This window comes from Lampetra planeri, chromosome 26, assembly GCF_965212315.1.
Source record: "Lampetra planeri chromosome 26, kcLamPlan1.2.h2, whole genome shotgun sequence".
NCBI lineage: Eukaryota > Metazoa > Chordata > Hyperoartia > Petromyzontiformes > Petromyzontidae > Lampetra > Lampetra planeri.
Window position 1 is genome coordinate 11,038,477 of NC_136132.1, and position 23,213 is coordinate 11,061,689.

Here is a 23,213-nt window from a genome sequence, read left to right on the forward strand (position 1 = left end):
TCGGCGGTGCGGGAAACATTAAAGAATCCTAATACAGGTTTTTGTGGGTGAGATCGCGTAAATATATAAATGTGTCGTTAAACCCGCCACCACCCGACACCGCCAATTAGTAAGGTTTGTCACGTAAACAGAACATTTGTATTGGTTACTTGTACAGCACACCGGTGTGTTGGAGAGCCAAGCTACAACATTTACATACCGAGTACGACATTTCGCCAGGAATTACCACCAGCTTCATCAGGCGACAGCCAGATTTGTGGAAAAGTCCTCCTGTTTCGTTATATAAATGATTCCATTATCTCATTCGAAAGAGGCCATTGTGTGCCGCGTGACAACCCAAATTTCCCAAAATTTGAAAAATTATACCACGAACTACTGAACTGGGATCCCACACACACACTCGCAACAGCAGACATCGCCACCCTCCTGGCAGAATGCCCCGGGTCATCTCTTGCAAATGAGGTTCATCCTTGATTTGAAGCTTTCGTGACTGCAGGAATCCATACTCTTGGTTCTTTCGGTAAAGTCACGCTCACGCAGCGCCCCCCCATTCCCCCCCCCCCCTCTCTCGCCCACTGCATTGGCATTGTTGCTGCATTGGCATTGTTGCTGCATTGGCATTACTGCTGCATTGGCACTCGTGCACCGCCCATGCTCCTGGTGCTGTTGATACACTTGGGCTACGCCCATCCCAAAACCTTCATAAACAGTTTGCCTTTAGAGGCTGACTCCTTTGCCTGATGACGACCGCTTGTGTTGCGATCGAAACGTCGTGATTTGTTTTTATTTTATTTATAACTACGTAACTTGACCGAAAGAACCAAAGAGTAAAGGTTCATCCTGGTCTCATGAGTTCGTGTCTGGTGAAACAAAATCAACAAGACAAACAACAATACACTCTGCTTTACTTGCGATCCCCCGGTGAGTCTGGGTGGATCCCGAGTGACCTGGTCACCGACACACGCACACTACAACCACCGCTGCTCGTGCAACACGCACCTTCATTGCAATGCCGGGTCTAGGAATAATTTAAGGCTTCATGAATACAGCGCCACTTAGCCCCCACCCCCCACCGATATATTTAACATCATTAGTAAATAATTATAAATCCGTTTATATACATGAGTTGGTTCATAATCACAAACTCCGTGTGCCGTGAACTTCAAGATCGAAATGGGGTGGACCAAATAGTGGGATTCAAGCAAAGTGCACAACCAACAGCTGGTTTAACATGTAGGAGGCTGTCGCGACCAATATCATCCATAAAATAGTTTTTTTGGGTTAGATCGCGTAAACGTGTCGTTAAAACCCGCCACCACCCGACACAGCCAACGAGTAAGGGTTGTCACATAAACAGAACGTGGCCAATTCGTCATTAGTACAACACACCGGTGCGTTGGAGAGTCAAGCCACATTTACAATCTGAGTACGACGTTTCGTCAGTAATTACAACTAACTTCATCAGGCGACAGCCAGATTTGTGGAGAAGTCCACCTGTTTCGTTCTTGAAATAGAGGCGTAGATGTGATGACCACGCTTCTGCGCTCTTGCACAATGATGGGGAAGGGGATTACTGAGTCAACGTACATGATGCATGTGCATTATGCGAGCCCTTTGTACTTGTACATCCTGTCCATTGTGCGTATTAAAATAGCCGTACCAACGGTAATCCCTATTGAAGTATGGTGCCCTTCATAGGCATGCATTTAAACAATGTATTATTTAACAATTCGTTTCCACGCAGCACTAGGGCGGTAGCTATCCGAACGGTTAAAATTATTTAAATTTCTTTCAATTTCGATAGATTCTCTAATCAGTCTTGGACAGTAGTAGCTAGTTTTGCACAGAACATCAACATTATGAAAATCAATTGAGTGTCCTTGTTGGCACGCGTGTTCTGCTACTGCTGACAGTTGCATTTGGGAGAAATTAATATTTCTCTGATGTTCTTTCAGCCTCGTGCTGATTATTCGTCCTGTTTGCCCAACATAACATGTACCACACGTGCAGTTAATCCTGTACACACCTTCTGTTGATAGCTTCGGTAATGCATCTTTTGTACCAGATATTAATTTCTGTATTTTATGTTCCGTGCCCAATCTGACTCGGATGTTTTGTTTTTCCAAACATCTGGCTAGTTTATCAGTTACTCCTGCAATCTACGGTATTTTGATCGTTTACATTACTTGGGCAGTTTCAATGCTCGTGTTATTTGATTTGGTTTTGGCATTCAATGCCCTGTTGATTTGTGCATCATTGTAACCGTTTATTTGCAGCGCTTCTTGAACATGTTGAATTTCACTTCTCAGACTGTCACCATCTGACACTTTCTTAGCTCGATGAATGAGCGTCTTGATAAGAGCAGATTTCTGTGCGGGGTGATGGTGTGACTCTGCATTCAGATAGTATGCGTTTTCTTTCAGTAAACGCTGTGTTATTTTACCATTTCGACCCCGTCCGAGCAGAGAGGGATTACCAAACAGATAGGGATCACCGTTGGTACGGCTATTTTAATACACACAATGGACAGGATGTACAAGTACAAAGGGATCGCATAATGCACATGCATAATGTACGTTGACTCAGTAATCCCTTTCCCCACTTTGCACAAGCGTGCAGAAGTGTGGTCACCACATCTACGCCTCTATACAAGGAACGAAACAGGTGGACGTCTCGACAAATCTGGCTGTCGCCTGATGAAGCTGGTTGTAATTACTGGCGAAACGTCGTCCTCTGATTGTAAATGTTGTGGCTTGGCTCTCCATCACACCGGTGAGCTGTACAAGTGACGAATTGTCATGTTTTGTTTACGGACAACCCTTACGAGTTGCCTGTGTCGGGTGGTGGCGGGTTTAACGACACATTTATATATTTACGAGATCTATGAACAAACAGCTGGTCAGCGAGCCCACCACCACCACCATGCTGCTCGGTTACTTTAACACACAGCTCATCAGCGAGTACACCACCACCACGCTGCCGGCTTCCTCTACACACTGCTCATCAGCCAGCCCAACACCACAACACAGCCCGGCTTCCACCTGCCTTAACACACACCTGATCATCCAGTCCACCACCACCACACTGCCTGACTTCCTCTACCCAGAGCTCATCAGCAAGCCCACGACCACGATCACCACACCGCCCGGCTTCCACCTTCCACAGGAACAATGGGCAGCGCTTAACCGGATCCGCACAAACCACGGCAGATGCAGACACCCAATGCACAAGTGGTGAATAAAAGAGTCTCTCTCTCTCTGTCTCTTCCTGTGCACGGCTGTGGCTACGGACACCAAACCATGGACCATGCAACTTCGCACTGCCCCAAATGTAAACTTGAAGGCTGTGGGTGGTGAGTGGGTGGTGGTGAGTGGGTGGTGAGTGGGTGGTGAGTGGGTGGTGATTGGGTGGTGGTGAGTGGGTGGTGATTGGGTAGTGGGTGGTGAGTGGGTGGGTACGTGCATTTGAAAGTCACCAACTCTCAGACAAAGGAATTGAAAGGCTAAATCACTTAGAACCGAATCTCCGATAATTGCTCTTCATTGGCCGTACGAAAATGAAATAATCATCAAAGAAGTTAATGAGATAACGTGGTTGTTCGAAAGTTTCCCCATGATTTCTCTCAGCCCGGCATATTCACGGTGGCGAGATGTTAACTACCTCGCCTGGTATGCAGAAGGTCGTGGATTCGATACCGACCCTGACGCCTGTATATTTGGAGTTTGCATGTCTCTCTCGCCCCGTGATTGCGTGGATTTTTATCCGGGTCCTCCGGTTTCCCCAATGCACATTTAGAATGAACATCACACGTTTAGAGTATTTGGCTGCTGCTATAAATGTCCACGTGACAAGCAGCCACTTCGTTGGACTATCATTTGTGGTGGCCAGGTCCCTGCTCGTCATGCGATGTTGTTCCTGTCCTGCTGGTCACACAGGGTTACACTCGGGGCTTAATCGGGAGCTGGGTCTGTCCGGGTCCGTGACCCAGAAAACGATCTGCGCCCGGGCACACCACGACCAGGTTACTTCCCGCTACAGCTGCGGTTATCAGTCCACGTGCCTAAACCGGTTGACCAGCCACTCGAAAGAAACCAAAATATTTTCAGTGAGAAATTAAGCCCCGTCGTGTGAGACTGCTGGTCAGGTGACTTAATTAACTTTTCCCCCCAATATGCACTTTCGTGTCATTTGGTGATGAATCCACTATGGATCTCTAGCACGGCTGCGCATTACCCTACGTGTTAAAGAACTGCCCAGGGAAGTAGATACTGCAGAGCTACCCACTTGAGATGGAAGCTGCTGGTCACATGGCCCATGCTACTCTGGTCGCGTGACTGTGCTGCTCCGATCACACGACTATTATTCTTGGTCACATGACTGTGCTGCTCCAATCACATGACCCCCGCTGCGCTGATCACGTGACCGCGCCGCCGGTCACGCGGTCGAGTTGCGGGGCGGTCAGGACTCGTCCGCCTTGGGCTCGCGGAGGCCGTCACTGTGCTTCACCTTGCCGGCCATCTCCAGCATGGCCTGCACCTCCGGGTCAGCGTCCAGCACGCTGCGGGCCTTGCCTCCCTGTGGGTGGTGCACGTGGCACTCCCGTCATCATCAGCAGCAGCAGCAGCGGCAATGGCAGCAGCAGCAGTGGCAGCAGTCGCGTCATCAAAATAAACATTATGGTGATGATCATCATTATCAGCAGCAGCAATAGCATCATCATAGTCATCAGCAGGAGCGACAATGTCATCAACTTTCAACAGCAGCATTACCATCTGCAGCAGTGTCACCACAATTAACCCTTTCCTGTTCTGGTGACGTGTGAGTACATCATCAAAACGAAATCAGAAGAAAAACTGAAATAAAATAACTTTATCGCGACCGATCCTCCCACGAGGCCATGCGGGAGTGCGTGTGGCACAGTTTGGCACCAGCTACCGTAGAGTGCAGCGGTCGTGTTGCTACGGTTCTCTGCAGTGAGTACAATGTCTTTAAAAACAACGGCGCTATGGCTCTCTAAATAAAATTAACGCTGAGCCACTTGGGCGTTCCGAGATTTAGAGGTGAACGGGACACCCTGCAATTTGTAGACGTCTCGGAATGGGAAAGGGTTAACATCAACGGGAGCAGTACCATCATCACCATCATCATCATCGCCACAAGCAGCAGGGGGCATTTAATATTCCCACAGATGGGACCTGAACAGCGACAGGGGAGGTCCTTGGGGTGGGGGGGTGGGTGGGGGACTCACGCTCCCTTGGGCGCGTTCGGGGGGAGCGCCGAGCCCCCACACCTCGACGGCGGAGAGCGAGAACTCCTCACGGGCCGACAGCTGGGGGCTGCCGTAGGTGGTGCAGCGTGGCTTGGCGCGGCTGTGCCCACGCCCATAGTCGCTGTCCAGCCACAGCCCAAAGTAGTCGTGCTGCCCGCCCATGCCCTGCACGGACACAACATCATCAACATCAATAACGTCAACAACATCAACAACATCAACAACATCAAAAACATCAACAACATCAACATCAAAAACATCAACATCATCAACATCAATAACGTCAACATCAACAACATCAAAAACATCAACGACATCAACAACGATCCTAATTCTCCATAAGCAACGGTGATGTTCACTGAGGCGACGGTGTCAGGCGAGGTTACTCAATTAGGATCACACATCTGTCCTTAAAGACCTTTTTTACTTTCTTAATTAGTATATTCCACTGGACATCTGTGAAATAGAGCTTTATAGCTCATCGGACTCCTCCAATATAAATAAATATTCTGATTCCGAGTCAGATTTTTTTTTACCCATGGGAGTTTTTGTCGTAGCATCGACAAATTGTCGAGGAATCGGCGGCGGCCTGAGTTCAGCGTTGTTTCGATGGTGGGGAACGGATGTGACTGGGACTGTTAGTAAAAACTCACTCATTGGCCGACAACACCTTCATATGCAGAGGACCGCAGAGCTTGGGGGCGGGTGGAGGAATTTGGACACCGCTCCTCTCTCTCTCCTCTCTCTGAGAGCGAGCGAACGCTGCGCGGTGGTGGTACGCTCAGAGGTGACGTCACTACGATTACCACTCAGGTTGCGCACGGGCGACGGGGCAGATGTGAACTCACGAGTCCATTGGGCATGGTCTGCTGGCCGTGGTTGAGGTACATGTAGTGGTCGTTGTAGCCTGTGCAGGAGTACACGCCGACGGACGGCCGCAGGCTGAACAGAAAGCAGTGGCTGCTTCCTGGGACAACGCAAACGGAGGACGGCGAAGGAGGGGGTTGGCTGGGGATCGTGGCTCAGTGTCGCAAGACAAGCAAAAAAAACGCCTGTCGCGGCGATTGTTGAGAGCTGGGTTAGTTCGCCGTGCACGTTCGGCGAATGTTCTATCACTGTGGCTTGTCGCTATACGACCGTGGTCATCCAGAACGAACCGTACAACATATAACGACCCAATAATGCCCGATCCATAAAATACGAAGGAGACATCGCAGCGGTACACTCCGCTGCTCCCGACGCGGTCATCTGCTGCCTTGACCACCTGAATGTGAAATTGAAGTTGTTGCGCTGCATCTACATCAGCCATATGAAAGAGAGTTGTATGTATGTATGTTCAATTTCTTTCGTACTGTATGGAGTCAACCGTGCTAACAGGAGGTGCGGTCGTCGGAGCAAAAGCTCTGACGACCTTCAATTTTAAAACGTTACTGATGCCGTCCGAATAAAGACGAATTATACGGTGCACCTTTGGATTTATATGGGGGGGGGGGGGGGGGCAAACGCTGCGGCATAACCCAAGGGAGAGGAACCCATGTACAGCAGTCCCTCGGTTAACGTTTTTAATTCGTTCCATGAAAACTACTGCTCACCGAAATAACCGTTAATCGAATTCACTTGTACATTGAAAAATAAGTAAAAATCACCGAGTCTGCAAGAGAGCTGTTTCCACTGCCAAAATAAAAAAAAACGTAATAATGTAAACAAAGCCAGTCGAGGTCTAAAAGTTCATAAATGGGCGTCGCTGATTGGCTGAGGGCATGGCTCAGCCCCACTTACGAGCCCTCGGATTGGCCAAAATTGGCGCCCCGTGTGCATAACGTAAACGTAACGTAAATTAACATTTTTAAATCGGTCGAAACCATGGGGGGGTCCTATGTGGCGAAACTTTAACAGCAAAAACCGTTAACCGATGTCACTGTTAACAGAGTACTAGAGAGAAGGGTGCGCTGAGGCAGGACACGTCGCAGCTAGAAGGAGGACGTCCGGAGGTCGAGGCCGGAGGAGGACGGAATGGCAGCGAAAGGAATCACGACCGCCGTGGAGACGGAGCGGTGAAATACGCTCGCGTGCAGAAGAGGGACGGATCGGTTTGCATCGCAAAAACCACGAGAGACAGTGGACAGCCGGGGGGGGGGGGGCGGGGGGGGGGTAGGGAAGCTTTAGTCCAGCAGAGCGGTGAAGTATGGCTAAACAACAAGGTCGACACAGCATGGGGAGGGAAACATGCCGTGTCGGCGGACTGACAAAGGGCTGTGTCACTGCCATTTAGATATCGGTATAAAAGCGTGTGGCCCAGTCAGGCTTGGGAAGAAACGACCTGGTGACTTGGTGCTGGCTTTGAAAAGCCTGCTTTGTTTACTTTTGTTTGCCTTTGTCCGGAGAGGAAGAAGGAATTTGGGTTCCGGGGAGTGTTGACTTCCAACACCAAGCCTAGACAATGCCCCATTGTGTGACAGGCAGCGCACGGCTGGACTTAGTCGGCGGGGATATGGAAGTGAAAACATATACATTTTACTGAGCTATTCGTGCCGATAAGCACGGTTGGCTATGTATGATGCGGAAGAAGTGCAACATACATCCATACAATTGTTGGAAATATAAAAGAATAAACAAGACACAGGAGTTGGGGGCGGTGATGCGATAGTTATCGCGGCGTGTTATAAAATCTGCCGACCCGAGTTCAATTTCACATCAACTGCTTGCATCAGAGGCCAAGGGACATCTGTACTGGTTCTGCTGGGTGCTCCCTTCACCATCCCCCACTGACCAGAGTGGTGACGCACAGCTGATAGTCTATTCACCATTTCCCATTCTGGCGACGAACGGAATCGGATGGGGAAAAAAACTTTAGGTCGGAAGACATACCGAGGCTCCCACAAGGCCATGCGGGAGGGCGTGGCACAGTTTGGCGCCAGCTATCATAGAGGGTAGTTACAGTTGTCTGTGGGGAGTACAATGTCTTTAAAAACAGCGGAGCTATGCCTCTAAGCAAAATTCACGCAAACCGCTTGCATGTTCCGAGATTCATCGGTGAACGGGACAGGCACCCTGCAACTTGCAGACGTCCCGGAATGGGATAGGGCGAATAGTTTCCAGATTTCGCCATACAATCATTGCTGTCCTCATGTAAACTCACCCAATTATTAAAATCGCTAAAGTTTAAGCGTGAATGCAATTGTACAAATAATTGCTTCGATTAAGTTTGCTTGTATTTTCATTTCTGTAATTGTGGAATGCTCTGACGTTGATTGCCGGCCGAACCGCCCTTGACAAAGTGCTTCTGACAAAGAGTTGTGAATGTAACGTCATTCATCATCCATCGGTCATTTTCCTGAAGTATATAATTCCCAGTTCGGTTATCATTCGCTACTGATGTTAGCCAGTGGCCAGCAATCGAACTCGGGGGTCATCGGGTCAAACGCCGCAGCGCCGTCACTGCTGCGCTGCTACTCCACGACCAATGAACAATTAAAGCGACGTTGTAAACAAAAATCATTAGCAGTAAAAAAACACGGCCTCCCCTGATTGTAAAATTAATGGGCCCATGAGGGGGGGGGGGGGAACCGTAGCTGCTGATGACTGCGAGTGGAGACGAACCCTGGAACTGGGGCTTGACCTCCCAGCTGGCCGAGGCGAAGCCCCCGAAGAGATGACCGTCCACATCCTCCACGAGCAGCAGGGTTGGGCCCTGGCCTACGGTGAGGCCACACAGCCTGCGCCACCGCATCATGCACGTGACACCACACTGTCACGCATCGCGACACAACACCGTCACACAAAGGGCTCATTTCGGTTAAAAACCGATTTGACCTCCATGTCATTGTCTTCCATGTCGATGTTTCTTTTACGTGGCACAGCATTGCGTTACACACCACAACCACCAAAGGCAAAGCTCCCCCGTGTTGCCTTAACAGATTGTTGGGGCAAGTGCTATTAGCGAGCACCTATGAAGGCCAGAACGACGCACGAGAGAATGGGTGGCCAGCACCACGCACGCCTGGCCGCCTTTGTCTCCCCAGTGGCAATCTTTACACACCGCACCAGGTACTCATTTGAGGCTGCGTCGAATTAGGCGAGGCTGAGGACTGATGCAGATTATCGTCATTGACATTGGCCGTAAGCAGGAATTGCACTCGGGGTCGCCGGATTCATAGCCCGGTGCGCTGACCACTATACGACCGCTTCCAACCACCAGCAGCACTACCGGCGCCACCATGCCTGCCTTGAAAAGCTCTCCCCCTGAAGGCGGCTGGAGAACAGCAGCCTCCAGCGGTCGCGCAGCTCGCCCGGCAGGTGGACGCCGAGATGGAGCATCGACGGCACATCCAGCAGCAGCCGCGGGCCCCGGCCGCCACCACCGCCGCTGCCAACCCCCAGCTGGGACCAGGCGACGCCCTCGCACGCCGGCGGCACCAGGAGCGGCGGCAGTGCGCGGCGCGGGTCCTCGTCGGGAGCGGGCGCCTCCGCGGAGGGCCCGGCGCCACCGCCGCCGCCGTCGTTATCGTTGCTCGAGGGGGATGAGGAGGAGGATGGGGCTGGCTCAGTGGGGAGGAGGAGGAGGTTGTGACCGTGACCCAGGTCGAGGCGCAGGGAGGAGGTGACGAGGAGGGAGAGGAGCGCCGGGACGAGCGGTGTGCGGTGCAGCCAGTCCGACACGTCGTCGCGAATCGCCGCTCCGCTCGCTGTATCGGTCGTGGCGCCATCTGTACGCGGAAGCGGCGCCCAGCGTCATCCCGTGAATTTAAAATGTATTTTATGATTTTATATTGCGCGACAGAACCAACAAAGGGCTTCAGAACGCCGTACAGAAGAACATTTTTTTAGTTCACATATTATTGTAAATAAGTAGATTTGTAGTTTTTTTTAAATGCGAGAATCTTCAACAATAAGGCGCAGTTCTTCATGCAGAGCGTTCCAAATCCGAGGGCCAAGGGCTGAAAAAGGTTAAGCTCTGAAACGTTATTGCCGAAAGCGTGGTTGACAGAGGAGCATGGTGTGTAAGGATTTCAAATATCCACACACTTATCGATTTGATTGTCGTGATTCGGGGGATGATTCAAAGTGAGGATTGAGAAACAAAACTATTCTTTCCATATGTATGTTTGTTGAACTTATTTCGCACAGTACGTAGCCAACCGTGCTCATCGGAGGTGTGGGAGGTCAAAACTAAACACCAAAAGATGTTTTGAAGAAATTAGTTTTCAAACTAGATTTAAAAGTGCATAGCTCCAATAGCTTCCTAATGTCGGAAGGAAGCGTGTTCCAGACGGCCACAGAAGCGCACCTGAAAGAGCGCGATGTAGTGACTGTCTTTGTTTGATGGCCAGCCAAAAGCTGCTGTGAGGATGACCAGAGTTTGTGTGATTGTTTATACTGGTAGGAACCTCCTGGTTACACCAGCCCACAGGGGATTATTGTGTCCATCGTGCAGGGAGGGGCTGGGTGGGAAGGGAGGGGCTGAGTGGGGAGGGGAGGGTGGGGAGGGGGCTGGGTGGGGAGAGTGGGGCTGGGTGGGGAGGGAAGGGTGGGGAGGGGCTGGGTGGGGAGGGTGGGGCTGGGTGGGGAGGGGCTGGTCACCCCGTGGTGCCCTTATAAAACTCAACGTTTAACCTACTCACGCCGGCTTGTGCCCGCCCTCAGTCAGGCATATTTGCAGAATACACCACGCCGCCGTTGACCCTGGCCATTGACCGAGCAACCCAACGTTCCTACCAGCTCCCTCCGCAGGAATGTGCTGCTCCTTGATGAGATCAGCGAGGTATTGTGGTTCAGTTGTGGCAAGCACTTCGTGTGTAATAAGTGCGACCTTACAATGTAGTCGTTCGGCAACAGGAAGCCAATGCAGCTCAACAAGCACCGGACAGACATGGTTGGATCTTGGAGTACCCGTCATGACACGCGCCAAAGAATGTTGAACACGCTGCAGTTTGTTAATGTTTTTACCAGACGTCCTGTAGAGTAGTGAGTTGCAATAATCGAGCCTTGTTGATACTATGTTACATGCCACCGTGTGGGCTATGTCACAACTCAATAGTAGACTAATGTGTCGCAGAGCCCCTGATATGAAAAGTGCTCGACCTGACGAAATTTTGCAGACGGTGATCAAACGAAATATGCTGGTCGAGTATGGTGCCGAGGCTCTTGATACGAGTAGAAAACTAAATACTGGAATCTGCGACCGCCCCACCTAATCCTCCTACATAGAGGGAATGTAACCGCTACATGCCCAAAAATAATGAGTTCAGGGCACACTGCATTATGGGAAAAACTAAAATCTATATTACCCTCTCACCACAGGCCATCTCTGGGTCCTCCGCTAACCTCCTACTTGAAGCTAAGCCCTCATTAATGATTCCTGAGACTTGATAAGATTTTGCTGGACATATATACGCAGTCTGTTCTCCTGCAACGCGGGTTTTCATGACATGAATTGGACGTAACGCGATTCGAATTGGATACAACGTGATTTAGTGAAGAGAACTACTTCGCGCAAGGAGGAATAAGGGGTTGTACGGCTGCCTCAGCATAGCACGACACAAGGTGGGATGCTGCTGGATGCTTCTAGATGCTATCCACGGGCCTCAGTTTTTGTTCTTCAGGAACGCAACTCCTGCGTTATAGGAAAATAGACTGATTGTAGAGCTCTCATTACTACAGGCAAATTGGGGCTGTCCCACGCCGAGAGCTGCCCTCTCACCGGACCGGCGAATCTCGGCGAGGAGGGCAGTCGCAACGAGGGCTGCCCCTTCCCGCGTGTCGGCCATCTTGTCCAGCCGCCATCCACGCAGGAGCTTGCCGTGGTGCAGCGCCTGCACCGCAACCTCAAGCAGCTCCTGCACAAGCTGGACACAAGCGCACACAAGCATGGACGCACACGCACACGCATGAACATGCGCACACATGCATATAAAAAAAACAAAGACAAAAATCCCCTGTATAGCCTTTAACAAACTGTAGGGGCAAGTGCTGTTAGCGAGCATTTATGAAGGCCGGAATTGTACACGAGGGTATGGGTGGCCAGCAACCTGCCAGACCGCCTTTGTCTCCCTAGTGGCGATGTTTACACATTGCACCAGGTACTCATTTGAGGCTTAGTCAATCTAGGGGAGGCCCAGGACCAGATCAGATAATCATTACTAGTGTTGGCCGTGAGCTGGAATCGAACTCGGGTCGCCGGGTTCGAAGCGCAGCGTGCTAACCGCATCGCCTGGAAGGCATGTACGCACACGAAGCACGCGTATTCCAGATCTGATTCGTGTGTAAATCCGTGTGCAGGCCGATGTGTGTGTGTACGTGCAAGCGCGTGCATGCCCTTCACACTGTGTACCCCGATCACCACTCGCTTACACACACGCCGACCCCACAGGGCTACACAAAGACAAAGATTATCCGTATAGCCTTTTATCAGACTATTGGGGCAAGTGCTATTAGCGTGCACCTATGAAGGAGAGCACGGTGCACGAAGGGGTGGGTGGCCAGCACAATGGCCGCCTTTCTCTCGCCAGTGATGTTTACACATTGCACCAGGTATTCATTTAAGGCTGAGTCAATCTAGGGGAGGCCTAGGACGAGTTCAAATATTTGTGACTGTTATTGGTCGTGAGCGGGGAAACAAACTAGGGTTAGCGGGTTTGTAGCATAGAATGCTATCTGCTACACTACTGCTCCCCCCAGGCTACACACACACACGCACACGAGTGCACACGCCACACATGCAGGGACGGTCACAATTGATGTGGCATGCTCACCACTCATTTATCTCTCGACGTGCTGTGTCAGGCGAGCCTGCGTTCGATACCGACTGCCCCGACTCAAGGGCAGCGGCCGCTATCGTTAACTTTGGCTTCAGTTCAAACAGCGGTGCATCACTGAAGGGCATGTGGGATTCGACGGGAGCTGGTGCCCCCAACAGACGCCTAAGAGCGTGATGTACACGTACACCCCCCTTCCTCAATCCGCTGCTGAATGAGGGCCTCCCCATGCCGTGCAGGTCATGGGGAGAGGGGTTACTTGACCATTCCTTCGGCATGCTGGTCGGTGTCGGGAGTGAAAACGGGGAGCATATACGTGAGAGCACAGAAGTACTGTACAACGATGGATGTACTGCTGCACTTCCCTCTGCAACCCACAAACACTCCGTAACAACTTGTTCTATGCATGGTGGCCCATCAGAGCACCCTTGGGCTGTTTAGCTCTCGAGATCTGGTGATCCAGATCTTCTCTGCAGTCCCCAGGTCGTAGAGGCTTCGGTGTCTGGGCTTCCATGTAGCCACCAGGCTCTGGAACTCGCTCCCACGAGATGTCAGCATCTTCGAGTTCGTGAACATTTTTAACGCTCGTCTCAAAACGTATCTCTCCACACCTCCGATTAGCACCGTTGGCTACGTACGGTGCGAAAGAAGTTCAACGTGCACACACATATCTATGGGACCTTTTTGCCAGTATCAAAATGATGAAACAGTAAAAATAGGTTTTACCCTGTTCTGGAAATATTAAATTTTTATTTTATTTTTATTACCGAAAGAACCAAGAATAAGTCTACTTTATAGACTGGCAGTACGCTCACTCAGTTTAATAACCATTGCTACAGTCTACATTATAGACTGCCAATACGCTCACCAAGCTTAAAAACCAGGCTACAGTCTACATTATAGACTGCCAATACGCTCACCAAGCTTAAAAACCAGGCTACAGTCTACATTATAGACTGCCAGTACACTCACCGCGGTTAAGAACCAGGCTACAGTCTAAATTATAGACTGCCAGTATGCTCACCGAGGTTAAGAACCGGTTACAGTCTACGTTATAGACTGCCAGTACGCTCACCGAGGTTAATAACCATGCTACAGTCTACATTATAGACTGCCAGTACACTCACCCAGCTTAATAACCATTGCTACAGTCTACATTATAGACTGCCAGTACGCTCACTCCTATTAAGAACCAGGCTACAGTCTAGATTAGTGTTTTTTTTATTCCCTTTATTTTTATTTTTCTATCTACGTGGCTTTACCGAAAGAACCAAAGAATATAAATAAAACAGGTGTTAAGATGTACAAACACATCTTCTTATTGCTTCATAATTTTAACACTGGCAAAAAGGTCCCAGAGATGTAACTGCTCAACCCGAGCTGTAAATGCTCTGACACTTGTATTGTCTTTGTGCTCTTCGCCTTTTGGCGTTTTCTGGTCTAGCACTGGTGAGACTAGGCCATAAAGAAAGCTGTCTCTTGGGTAGGCCAATCCGTTTCAAAGACAATGCAGATATTATCAGAGCACGATTGTTTGCACGTTTTGCCACAAGAACCGTGTGTGGTTAATGCCGACTTGACGCCTTGCAAAAGGTTTCTATTTGGTGTTTGAACATCTTAACACCTCCTGTTTTATTGGGTTAAAGCTTATTCTTATCGTTTCACACGGACATATACACTTCTGTGATTTCAGCTTTTAGCTAATTTTGGCAAACAGCATTTGGAAGTCATTTGATTATTTATCTTTTCTTTCTTCATGTTTAGTTTTCACGAGTTAGCCAACCGCACTTTGAGGTGCTTGATGAAAGGAGCGGTATAAATAGAGTCCTTGTTGCTGTTGTTATTATCTGGCAAGATCTGGCACATTGTCAGCGATATGATCAAAAGGCAAGGCAGGCCATTAGTCGCATTGAGATGGGATGCACGGACAGTTGTGAAACGCGTTTAAATCAGGCCACGAGAACACAAATGAGGTGTGAGTGAGTAGTCCATCTCTGCTTAAATCCCCACTCTCTACATCTGCATCTAAATCACTGCATACTTAACATATTAATGGGAGGTCAAGTACACGTAAATGGAGATGCCCCCATTAACAAGGAATGAACGGAGAAGTGCTATTGCTTATGTCTGGAGGCGATTATCCCTGCAAACACAACACCAATTATCCTCCAAGGAAAGCCTCGCTGAGCCTTAACACTCGTCTTAAGGAGGGTTCTGCTTTGGGATGTTTGACCAATTCCGTTCATGAATTATTTAGCGTGTGGCAAGAGGAAACTGGAGAACCGGAAGGAAAATCCACCACAAGCATTGCTTTGATATAATATACGCAAAGACAATGCATATATTATATCAAAGCATGTTTGTTTGCATGTTTTACACAAGTACGTTTGGCTAATGCAGACTGTATGCCTCGCAAAAGGTATCGATTTGGCGTTTGAACATCTTAACACTTCCTGTTTTATTGCCAGAAAGGAGAAACACATATTCTTATTTTTCATCATTTTGGATACTGCCAAAAAGGAATCCCATAGTGGGTCGCAAGTCAAGCCGTGAACGAGCCTTTGGGAGGAAATATGGGTTGGATGACTAGTGGCTAGTCCGGACGAATTCACTTTGATTACTGATGGCAAGTTGGCATCCACGCACGGGGCCGACTTTTACGTAGAATTGTGCAAAAAAAGTGAAGGTTCATTTCTGTTCCAACGACCGCGGAATGTTGGCTCCGCCAGTGAGAAAGTGGTGGAAAGTCCACATTACCATGACAAGTGGCATTTTAATTCCCGTCATCTGAAATGTCTATACAGGTGACGCCCGACTTATGACGGCTCGACTTACATCCCCCCTGCTTTTACGAACTTTCTTATAGTAATTAAGACCCCCAGAGTGACGACCAAAAACTCGTATCTACGACCGCCTAACGACTGCTACCGACGCCGAGTCGATTGGCGCTGTGCATGATATGCACAGACTCAGCGCCATCAGGCGACGAGTCTGCGTGAGTTATGTGCACACTCGTTGCCAGGTGGCGCTGCTTTGCGCTTCAACCGTATGTGTATGTAGAGGCGTCTCTTTCTCGACGCTCTTCACGTAAGTTTTCTTAAAATTTTGAAGACATTTCGCCTTTCGCTATGCACGTACAGAAAGGTACTTGAGGATTTTCAAATGTAAGTGTTTGTTTTTACTTAATAAATGTTTGCAAAGGTTATATTAAGTTACGATACATGTTTGTTCGGGTTATTTTAATTTATTTTCGTGGTCAATTTTGGTATTTTTACGGTATGTAATGGGTTTCCAGGAACGGAACCCCAATGTATAACTATTGGGACCGATGGGAAATAAGGATTCGACTTACGACGCCTCGACTTGCGACCATTGTACAGGAACCAATTAGGTCGTTGGTGCGAGGGTCGCCTGTATGTAATTAATGATTCATCACCTCCAAAGCTATTAAAATGTTTTTATTTTAACAGATAAGGCCCATTAAGCTATGTAGCTCTTTTTCAGAAGCGACTTGGCCATAAATGATAGCTGGACGAAGTGGCTTATCAAGTATGTGGACATTTATAGCAGCCAAATACTCTAAAACTTTCTACAACACTCCAAAAGTCTGCACAAATGCGTTAAAAAGCCCACTTGCTGTAATGCATTCCCCTGGCCACCTAAAAGCAATAAAGGGTTTTAGAGTTTCACAAATCCTGCTGGGTTCAATTATTTGTGGCCAGATCGCTTCTGAAAAAGAGCTATATAGCTTAGTGGGCCTTACCTGGTAAAATAAAAAAATAACTGTTGCCACCTATGCGTTGGACCACAGGTGTGTGACGATGATGATGATAATGTTGAGCAGTTGGCTGTCCTCACCTGGTGGACCTGCTGACTGGCGACGCCTCCGTTCCTCTCGCCCACCATCCAGCAAAGAGCAGCGGCCTGCTCCTCCGCTCCTCCCCGCAGCACAGATGCCACGAACCTCACGAACCGCTCCTGACACACGCACTCTGATCCCGCTAAAACGCACACGCACACAAAGACTCCCTGTAAAGCCGTAGACTGTCAGCGGAAATGCTGTAAGCGAGCACCTATTAAGACCAGCATGGCAGACAAGGCTGTGAGGGTGGTGTACGTCTTTGTCTCCCCAGCACTGATGTTTACACACCAGGCACTTATTTAAGGCTGAGTAGACCCTCGGGGAAGCCCAGGACTGGTTCATGTATCACTTGCCACCGATAGTAGCCGTGGCTGAAAATAGTCACACACCTGTGGTCCTGCCCCGACTGGAGATCTGTGAAGAAGAGCTTTATAGCTCATCGGATTCCTCCAGTATAAATACAGATTCTGATTCTGAACTCGGGATGCCGGATTCGTAGAGCAGTACAATAACTGATTAGACCAGGATACAGTCTCATTCGCAAGAGCGACCTGGGAAGAAGACAATCCTGAGAAAAACACACAACAGGTGAAGGCAATCTCAGGCACTCGGGCGTGCCCACCTGTGTACTGGGATGCGTGAGCAGGTGGAGAAGGAGCAGGAAGAGGAGGTGTTAACCTGCTGGGGCGGGTTTCTTCAGGGTGGGGTCGTACGCGTGGCTCATTCCCCGGAACAGGCTCAGCAGCAGCACCTCCGGCAGCGCGGGTTGCACGAATTGCTGTCACGGCCGGCACGTAAAACGTTAGGACACAAAAAAACACACGGCTATCATCATTTGCCAGGCAGTGGTGGCTCACGCCAGTAATCCAGCACTGTGAAGGTGAGGGTTGGTGGATCGCACAAATGTTGTTGACCTCCCTTCCCGTGGGTGTCGGTGAGGCGTCGTACCCTGGCTCGCCAGAAGGCGGCAAAAATATGGATTCCACCTGTTCAATATCTATGGCATAGAGTAGTCTTCTAAATTGCAAGGCCCGCGGGCCACTGGCAGTCCCCGTTGGCCTTGAGTGCAGCCCGTAACAATACACAAATGTGAAAACACCCCATTGTGCTGTCAAACACAATGGTATCAAATGTGTGGCGGCCCTCACTGATGATGTTTTATCAGTGAAAGTGGCCCACCTCTGAAAATTCGTGAATAACACTGGGCTAGAGTGTTGCCCCCTTGCATGCGTCGGTTTTTTTTCCGGGTGCTCTTGGTTCCTTCAACATGTAAATACCCATGAATTGGCCAGTAACACCTTAATATATAGAGGAACGTAAAGCTTGGGCAATTGTTGGTGCCGACTTAATGTGTGGCTGCCTTCTTTCGTGTTTGTGGTTTCTTGTGCCTCTGAGTTGTCCTCTCTCCTCGAGCGAATACTGTGAGACGCGTTGCAAGTTTAAATTATTATTCATTCTACTCCAGCTGTAATAAGTATTGCAACTGTATGCTTTAAAACAGTTGAGTATATTGCTCCTGATTGTACATGTAGAGCCTTGCCAGTCCACAGCAGGCCAAAACGTCTTCACAATGAGTGCATCGTGGTGGTTATTTTGTCCATACTTCACCACACGGGTTGGCGTGGGTGAGTGAAGGTGGGGACCATAGACGTGGCAGCATTTGTGGTACATTACAATGGATTTTACTGCACTGGCCTCTGCTGCTCATCACGTAGCCCTGCAGCCTATGTACGTGTGGAGCCAACCGTGTACAGTATATCGGAGATTGCTATGCATGGTCACCCATCCAAGCTCAAGTCTGCGTAGCTTACGTCATCTGACGACATCAGACTTCTGATCATGCAACAACAGCCTCCAATGAGCAGTCGCACCTCCGACTGCCACGGTTGGCTATGTCCGGTGCGAAAGAAGTTCAACATACATCCACATACAGCAGTCGCAGCCGCCGCTGGCCACCGAATTGACAGCATGCCTGGCTTGTGCCAGGCTAGGTGGACTTTGAGGCGATGATGTGAAGTGTCAGAGGCTCTCGGCTGGCAGGTGCCAACGGGACAGGCCCCGCAGGTGTTATGGCTCATCTCAGATGACTGGCAGATGCAGCAACTGTGCTCCCCATTGATGATGGAAATAATTTAGTTTGATTTGTATATTTTTAAGTGATGTTTACCTTTCCAATAATTTGCACTACTATCGTGTTTCGTATTGGTTGTTGTTGCAACGTTCTTATCAACAATCCCTACTGGACATCCGTGAAAAAGAGCTTTACAGCTCATAGCATTCCTCCAGTATAAATATTCTCATTCTGATCCACACACACGCGCGCGCAGACAAACACAACGGGCCATCGTGACGCTCATGATGATGATCGTCATGAATAAGCCTGACGCTTGGACCCGCGGCGCTGAATTCTCTCACCCGTAGCGCTGCCACGCGGAATCCCTCGCCGGGTCCCCCCTGTGGCTTGGCCGCCCCAGGTCCCCGCGTCGTGTGGGCGATCGAATCGTACCCGCGGCTCAGAGTCGCTCGCTCCTCGGGTCGGAAGCGGGCGAGCTGCCGCTGCAGAGCGGCACCGTCGCCTCCCATCGCGTTGCCCATTGCTGTGGGCGAGCAGGGGGACGGGCATGGGAAGGGGAGAGGGGTGGGAGACCCGCGGATTAGTCAAGCGGGAAGATGCGCTTGGAGACCCGCGGTGCGCGTGTGGACAGAGCTGCCACCCCCCAACTCCATCTCCACCGTCAATTGCCGATGATTTCGGGCAGGAACCCACGGTGGCCGATGTCCAGGCTACTGCCGCAATGCACTTGATCTAAACTTTGACGGACGGGCATGGCCCTGGATTTATAAAGCAATGCAGTGCCATCATGGGTCAAAGTCGCCGCCGCCAAGGCAATCGGGCGTTAGGCGGCGCTCACGTTCAGTTTAGCCAGAGTCCAGGGTGGAAATTCCACATTCCTATGACACGCAACAGACACTGGTGACTTCTTACAAAGCGGATTACTATTTTATTGGCCACAGAGGCAACGGTGATTGGTGCTGTTCACGATGAGTCGAGCCTGGAACCAAGTTGGAACTCCCTCGTTTAAACTATAACGCCACCCAATAGATAAACAAGAAATTCACGTCCAATCCTGTCTACTACTTTATAACTCCATAAACATAACAAAATAAAATTATAAACAATGTGGACATCGTCAGCAAGACCCCCCCCCCCTCACCGATTCTAATCCGGACGCGGCTGCGGGACTCGGTGCACCAAACCCGGCCGAATCGCTAGGAAAGAGGGAGGCACCGCGTAAGGCCTATCGCTACATGGGGGGCTCCCAGGGCCCCCCGCGACCCCCGCGACCCCGCGGCCCTCATTTGTCAAGGCCGGCCCGGGTTCTCCCTGCAGCGCTCGCGGCCAAGCTGGAGAGGCTCGGTAGTCGCCAGGGGATGTTGGGGGAACGAGGAGGAGGAAGACGGCAAAGGGGGCCGATAGGTCGCCGCGCGGTGTGTGAGTGTGGGGAGCGGTGGTGCAGCGGTTAGCGCGCTGTGATACGAACCTGGCCACCCGGGTTCGATTCCTGCTCACGGCCAACACCGGTGACGATTTTTCGGTCCAGGGCCCTCCCCTAGGTCGACTCAGCCTCAAATGAGTAGCTGGTGCGATGTGTAAACATCAGCACTTGAGAGACAAAGGCGGCCGGGCGTGGTGTTGGGCCACCTACCCCCTCCTGTGTGTAGTGCCGGCCTTTATAGGTGTTCGCTAACAGCACTTGCCCCTACCGTCTGTTAAGGCTACACGGGGGATCTTTGTCTTTGGGGTAAACACGGCGTGACGTCACCGCGGCGCCTCACGCCGTGGGATGGAGGGGGGGGCTCTGAGGAGATGGAGCGGAGGTCGCGTTGGGCATGGGGGGGCAGTGCTTGGATTGTGGATTGTGACATGGGGGGGGGGGCACACCTCCACAACTGTTGAAATTACCAAAAAATCTTAATAAAGGTTGGAGTTATTTTTTTTGGGGGGGGGGGAGGAGTTAGATCGCATAAATGTGTCGTCAAACAACCGCCACCCGACATCGCCAATTGGGTGCCAATTACATCCACAGCTGTCAACCCACACGGTTTAACCCCGAAATATTGTACAGAGATATTGCGTTTACATGTCCCCCATACGACGTACAGACGTTTAAATACGGGTAAACCTTTTTCTTTGTCTATTTGTTTGTGTTTTTCTCCCTTGTGATGGGACTTTGCAGGATGAACGTTGAGATTTATAAGGGCGTGGGGTGACCAGTAAGGTCTGGATTGGTCCGTAATAAGGTAGGGCACTGATAAGGGGTTGACAGCTATTACATTCGCTGGCTGTTTCAGCACTCCGGTGTGTTGCAGAGGTAAACCCACAGCATTTGCAATTCGAGTACGACGTTTCGCTCGTGATTACAACCAGCTTTATCAGGCGATTTGGCTGTGTCGGATGGTGGTGGTGGCTTAACGACACTTTTATATTTACACAATCTAACCCCCCCAAAAAAACTTGTATTATGGATATCGGTCGCGAAAGCCTATATTACGTGTTTAAGAAAAAATAACTACTGAAAACAAATACTTGAAGCAGTTTGCCAAATTCCAGATAAAACTAAAAAAGTCCCGAGGCATCGCGAGCTGGATATTCCAATGTCGACTACAATAAAATATTTAAAAATACTTTTTAAAAAACACGCTTGAATGAAATGTACTGTCCGAGCTGCCTCTCCCCCTGCCCCTTCCCCCATCGCCCCTCCCCTCCTTCCACATTTTCAGTTGAGCGTGGACAATTAGAGCCGTTAAAAATATTGTTTAAAAATATATATTTTTAATTTTCAATTATAGAATATAGTATTGTCATCAGTATGACATAGTTATACGAAGTTTGCGGTCGATACATTAGGAATACGGTTGAAATTTAGTTACAAGATTTTTGGATACAACACATATAGCAAGTTAAATAAAAGCGTGTTAAAAGTTTTAAAATATGTTTTGAATTTGTTATGATAGAATATCGTGTTGTTATCAGTATGACATACCTATACGACGTTTGCAGTCGATAGCACATTAGGAAGTGTGTAAAAATTGAGTTACAAGATTTCTTTTTTGAGGATACAACAGACGAAGTGAGTTAAATAAAAGCGTGTAAAAGGAAAAGTCGCCAGAAAGAGTGGACAAAGCGAATCCCAACAAGGTGCATGGATGTTGCTGACTTGTAACAAGGAGTGGCTCTCAAGTGACACTCGCTATGCCATTGTGATGGTGGTCGTTGTGACCCACATGAGCAAGAGATGGTTGCGAATTGGTGCTGTCATCAGAATAGAAGATGCTGCTCAACCGGAGTTGGATATGATGCTCGTCAGGGGAAGGAATGTCTCATGTGTGTCGCAAGCCTGTAATCCAACACCCAAGGGCTGGTGGATCGGCAAAACATGTCGCGAAACTGCCTTCCCATGGGCGTCGAGGTTGTCATAACACCCTGGGCTCACCAGGAGATGGTGGCACAGCAACAAATGTGGACTGCATCTGTTGGGTTTGTACGGGCGAGGGCGGCGTTTTCATTGCAAGGCCCGCGGGCCCCCAACAATACACCGCACGTGACAACACCCCCCGTCATCATCATCATCGTGCTGCTGTCAAACCCAATAATGGTTAAAAATGTGTGGCGGTCCTCACACATACTGATGATGTCTTATCGGCGAATGTGACACCCCCCCCCACGCACTGGGCTGGAGCGTCTCCACCTCGCTCGCTGTGGATTTTCTCCGGGTGCTCCGATTTCTCTCCCGCATGCAAACACTCGTTAAACGACCGATATACACATCTTAATATTTGTTGTTTAGTCTGTCCGTCCCCCACACCTCCGATTGGCACGGTTGGCTATGTACGGTGCGAAAGAAGTTCAACACACACACGTACAATATATAGAGGACGGCAGAGCTTGGGGGCCGTCCATAAATGACGTCACGCGATTTTAGACGACACAAAGTCAGACCCCCCCTCAAATATGACGTCACAAAGCTCTGCCCCCCCCCCAAATAAAATGAAACATGCTTCAAATCGTTTTAAACTATTGTCATTGTAGTGCGTATTTAATGTGCCGCTGCACTCTGATGTTGGAGAAAACATTTATTAAAAAGTCTATTTAATTAAGTAGAACGTGTTGTCTATATTTATTTAAAGTTGCGCATTTTTATGTGAAGTCACATTTCTCACCCCCCCCCCCTTCGTCACACATCGTCACAAATGTCTGACCCCCCCACCCTAGGTGCGTGACGTCATTTATGGACGGCCCCTTGGGCACTTCTTGGCATCGGCTCAC

General features: G+C 49.6%; 1 protein-coding gene across 1 annotated transcript; it reads right to left on the reverse strand.

The window, feature by feature from the left end:
• Nucleotides 1–888: 888 nt before the first annotated feature.
• Nucleotides 889–20,699, reverse strand: MEAK7 (MTOR associated protein MEAK7). Its single transcript, XM_078606800.1, has 10 exons — nucleotides 20,428–20,699; nucleotides 19,301–19,482; nucleotides 17,564–17,663; nucleotides 16,882–17,024; nucleotides 11,970–12,114; nucleotides 9,495–9,975; nucleotides 8,870–8,985; nucleotides 6,118–6,236; nucleotides 5,249–5,434; nucleotides 889–4,575 (listed from the first exon to the last, which is right to left on the reverse strand). The coding sequence occupies exons 2-10, from the start codon at nucleotides 19,478–19,480 to the stop codon at nucleotides 4,459–4,461; spliced, it is 1,587 nt and encodes a 528-aa protein (XP_078462926.1). The 5' UTR covers nucleotides 19,481–19,482; nucleotides 20,428–20,699; the 3' UTR covers nucleotides 889–4,458.
• Nucleotides 20,700–23,213: the final 2,514 nt, after the last annotated feature.

Coding starts and splice junctions, on each gene's coding strand:
- MEAK7 (XM_078606800.1), bottom strand. CDS start 19,480: ATGGGCAACGCGATGGGAGGCGACGGTGCCGCTCTGCAGCGGCAGCTC. Junction 9,976..11,969: donor CGCCGAGATTCGCCGGTCCG/GTGAGAGGGCAG, acceptor TTCCGCGTACAG/ATGGCGCCACGACCGATACA. Junction 4,576..5,248: donor CCGAACGCGCCCAAGGGAGC/GTGAGTCCCCCA, acceptor CACCACCCACAG/GGAGGCAAGGCCCGCAGCGT.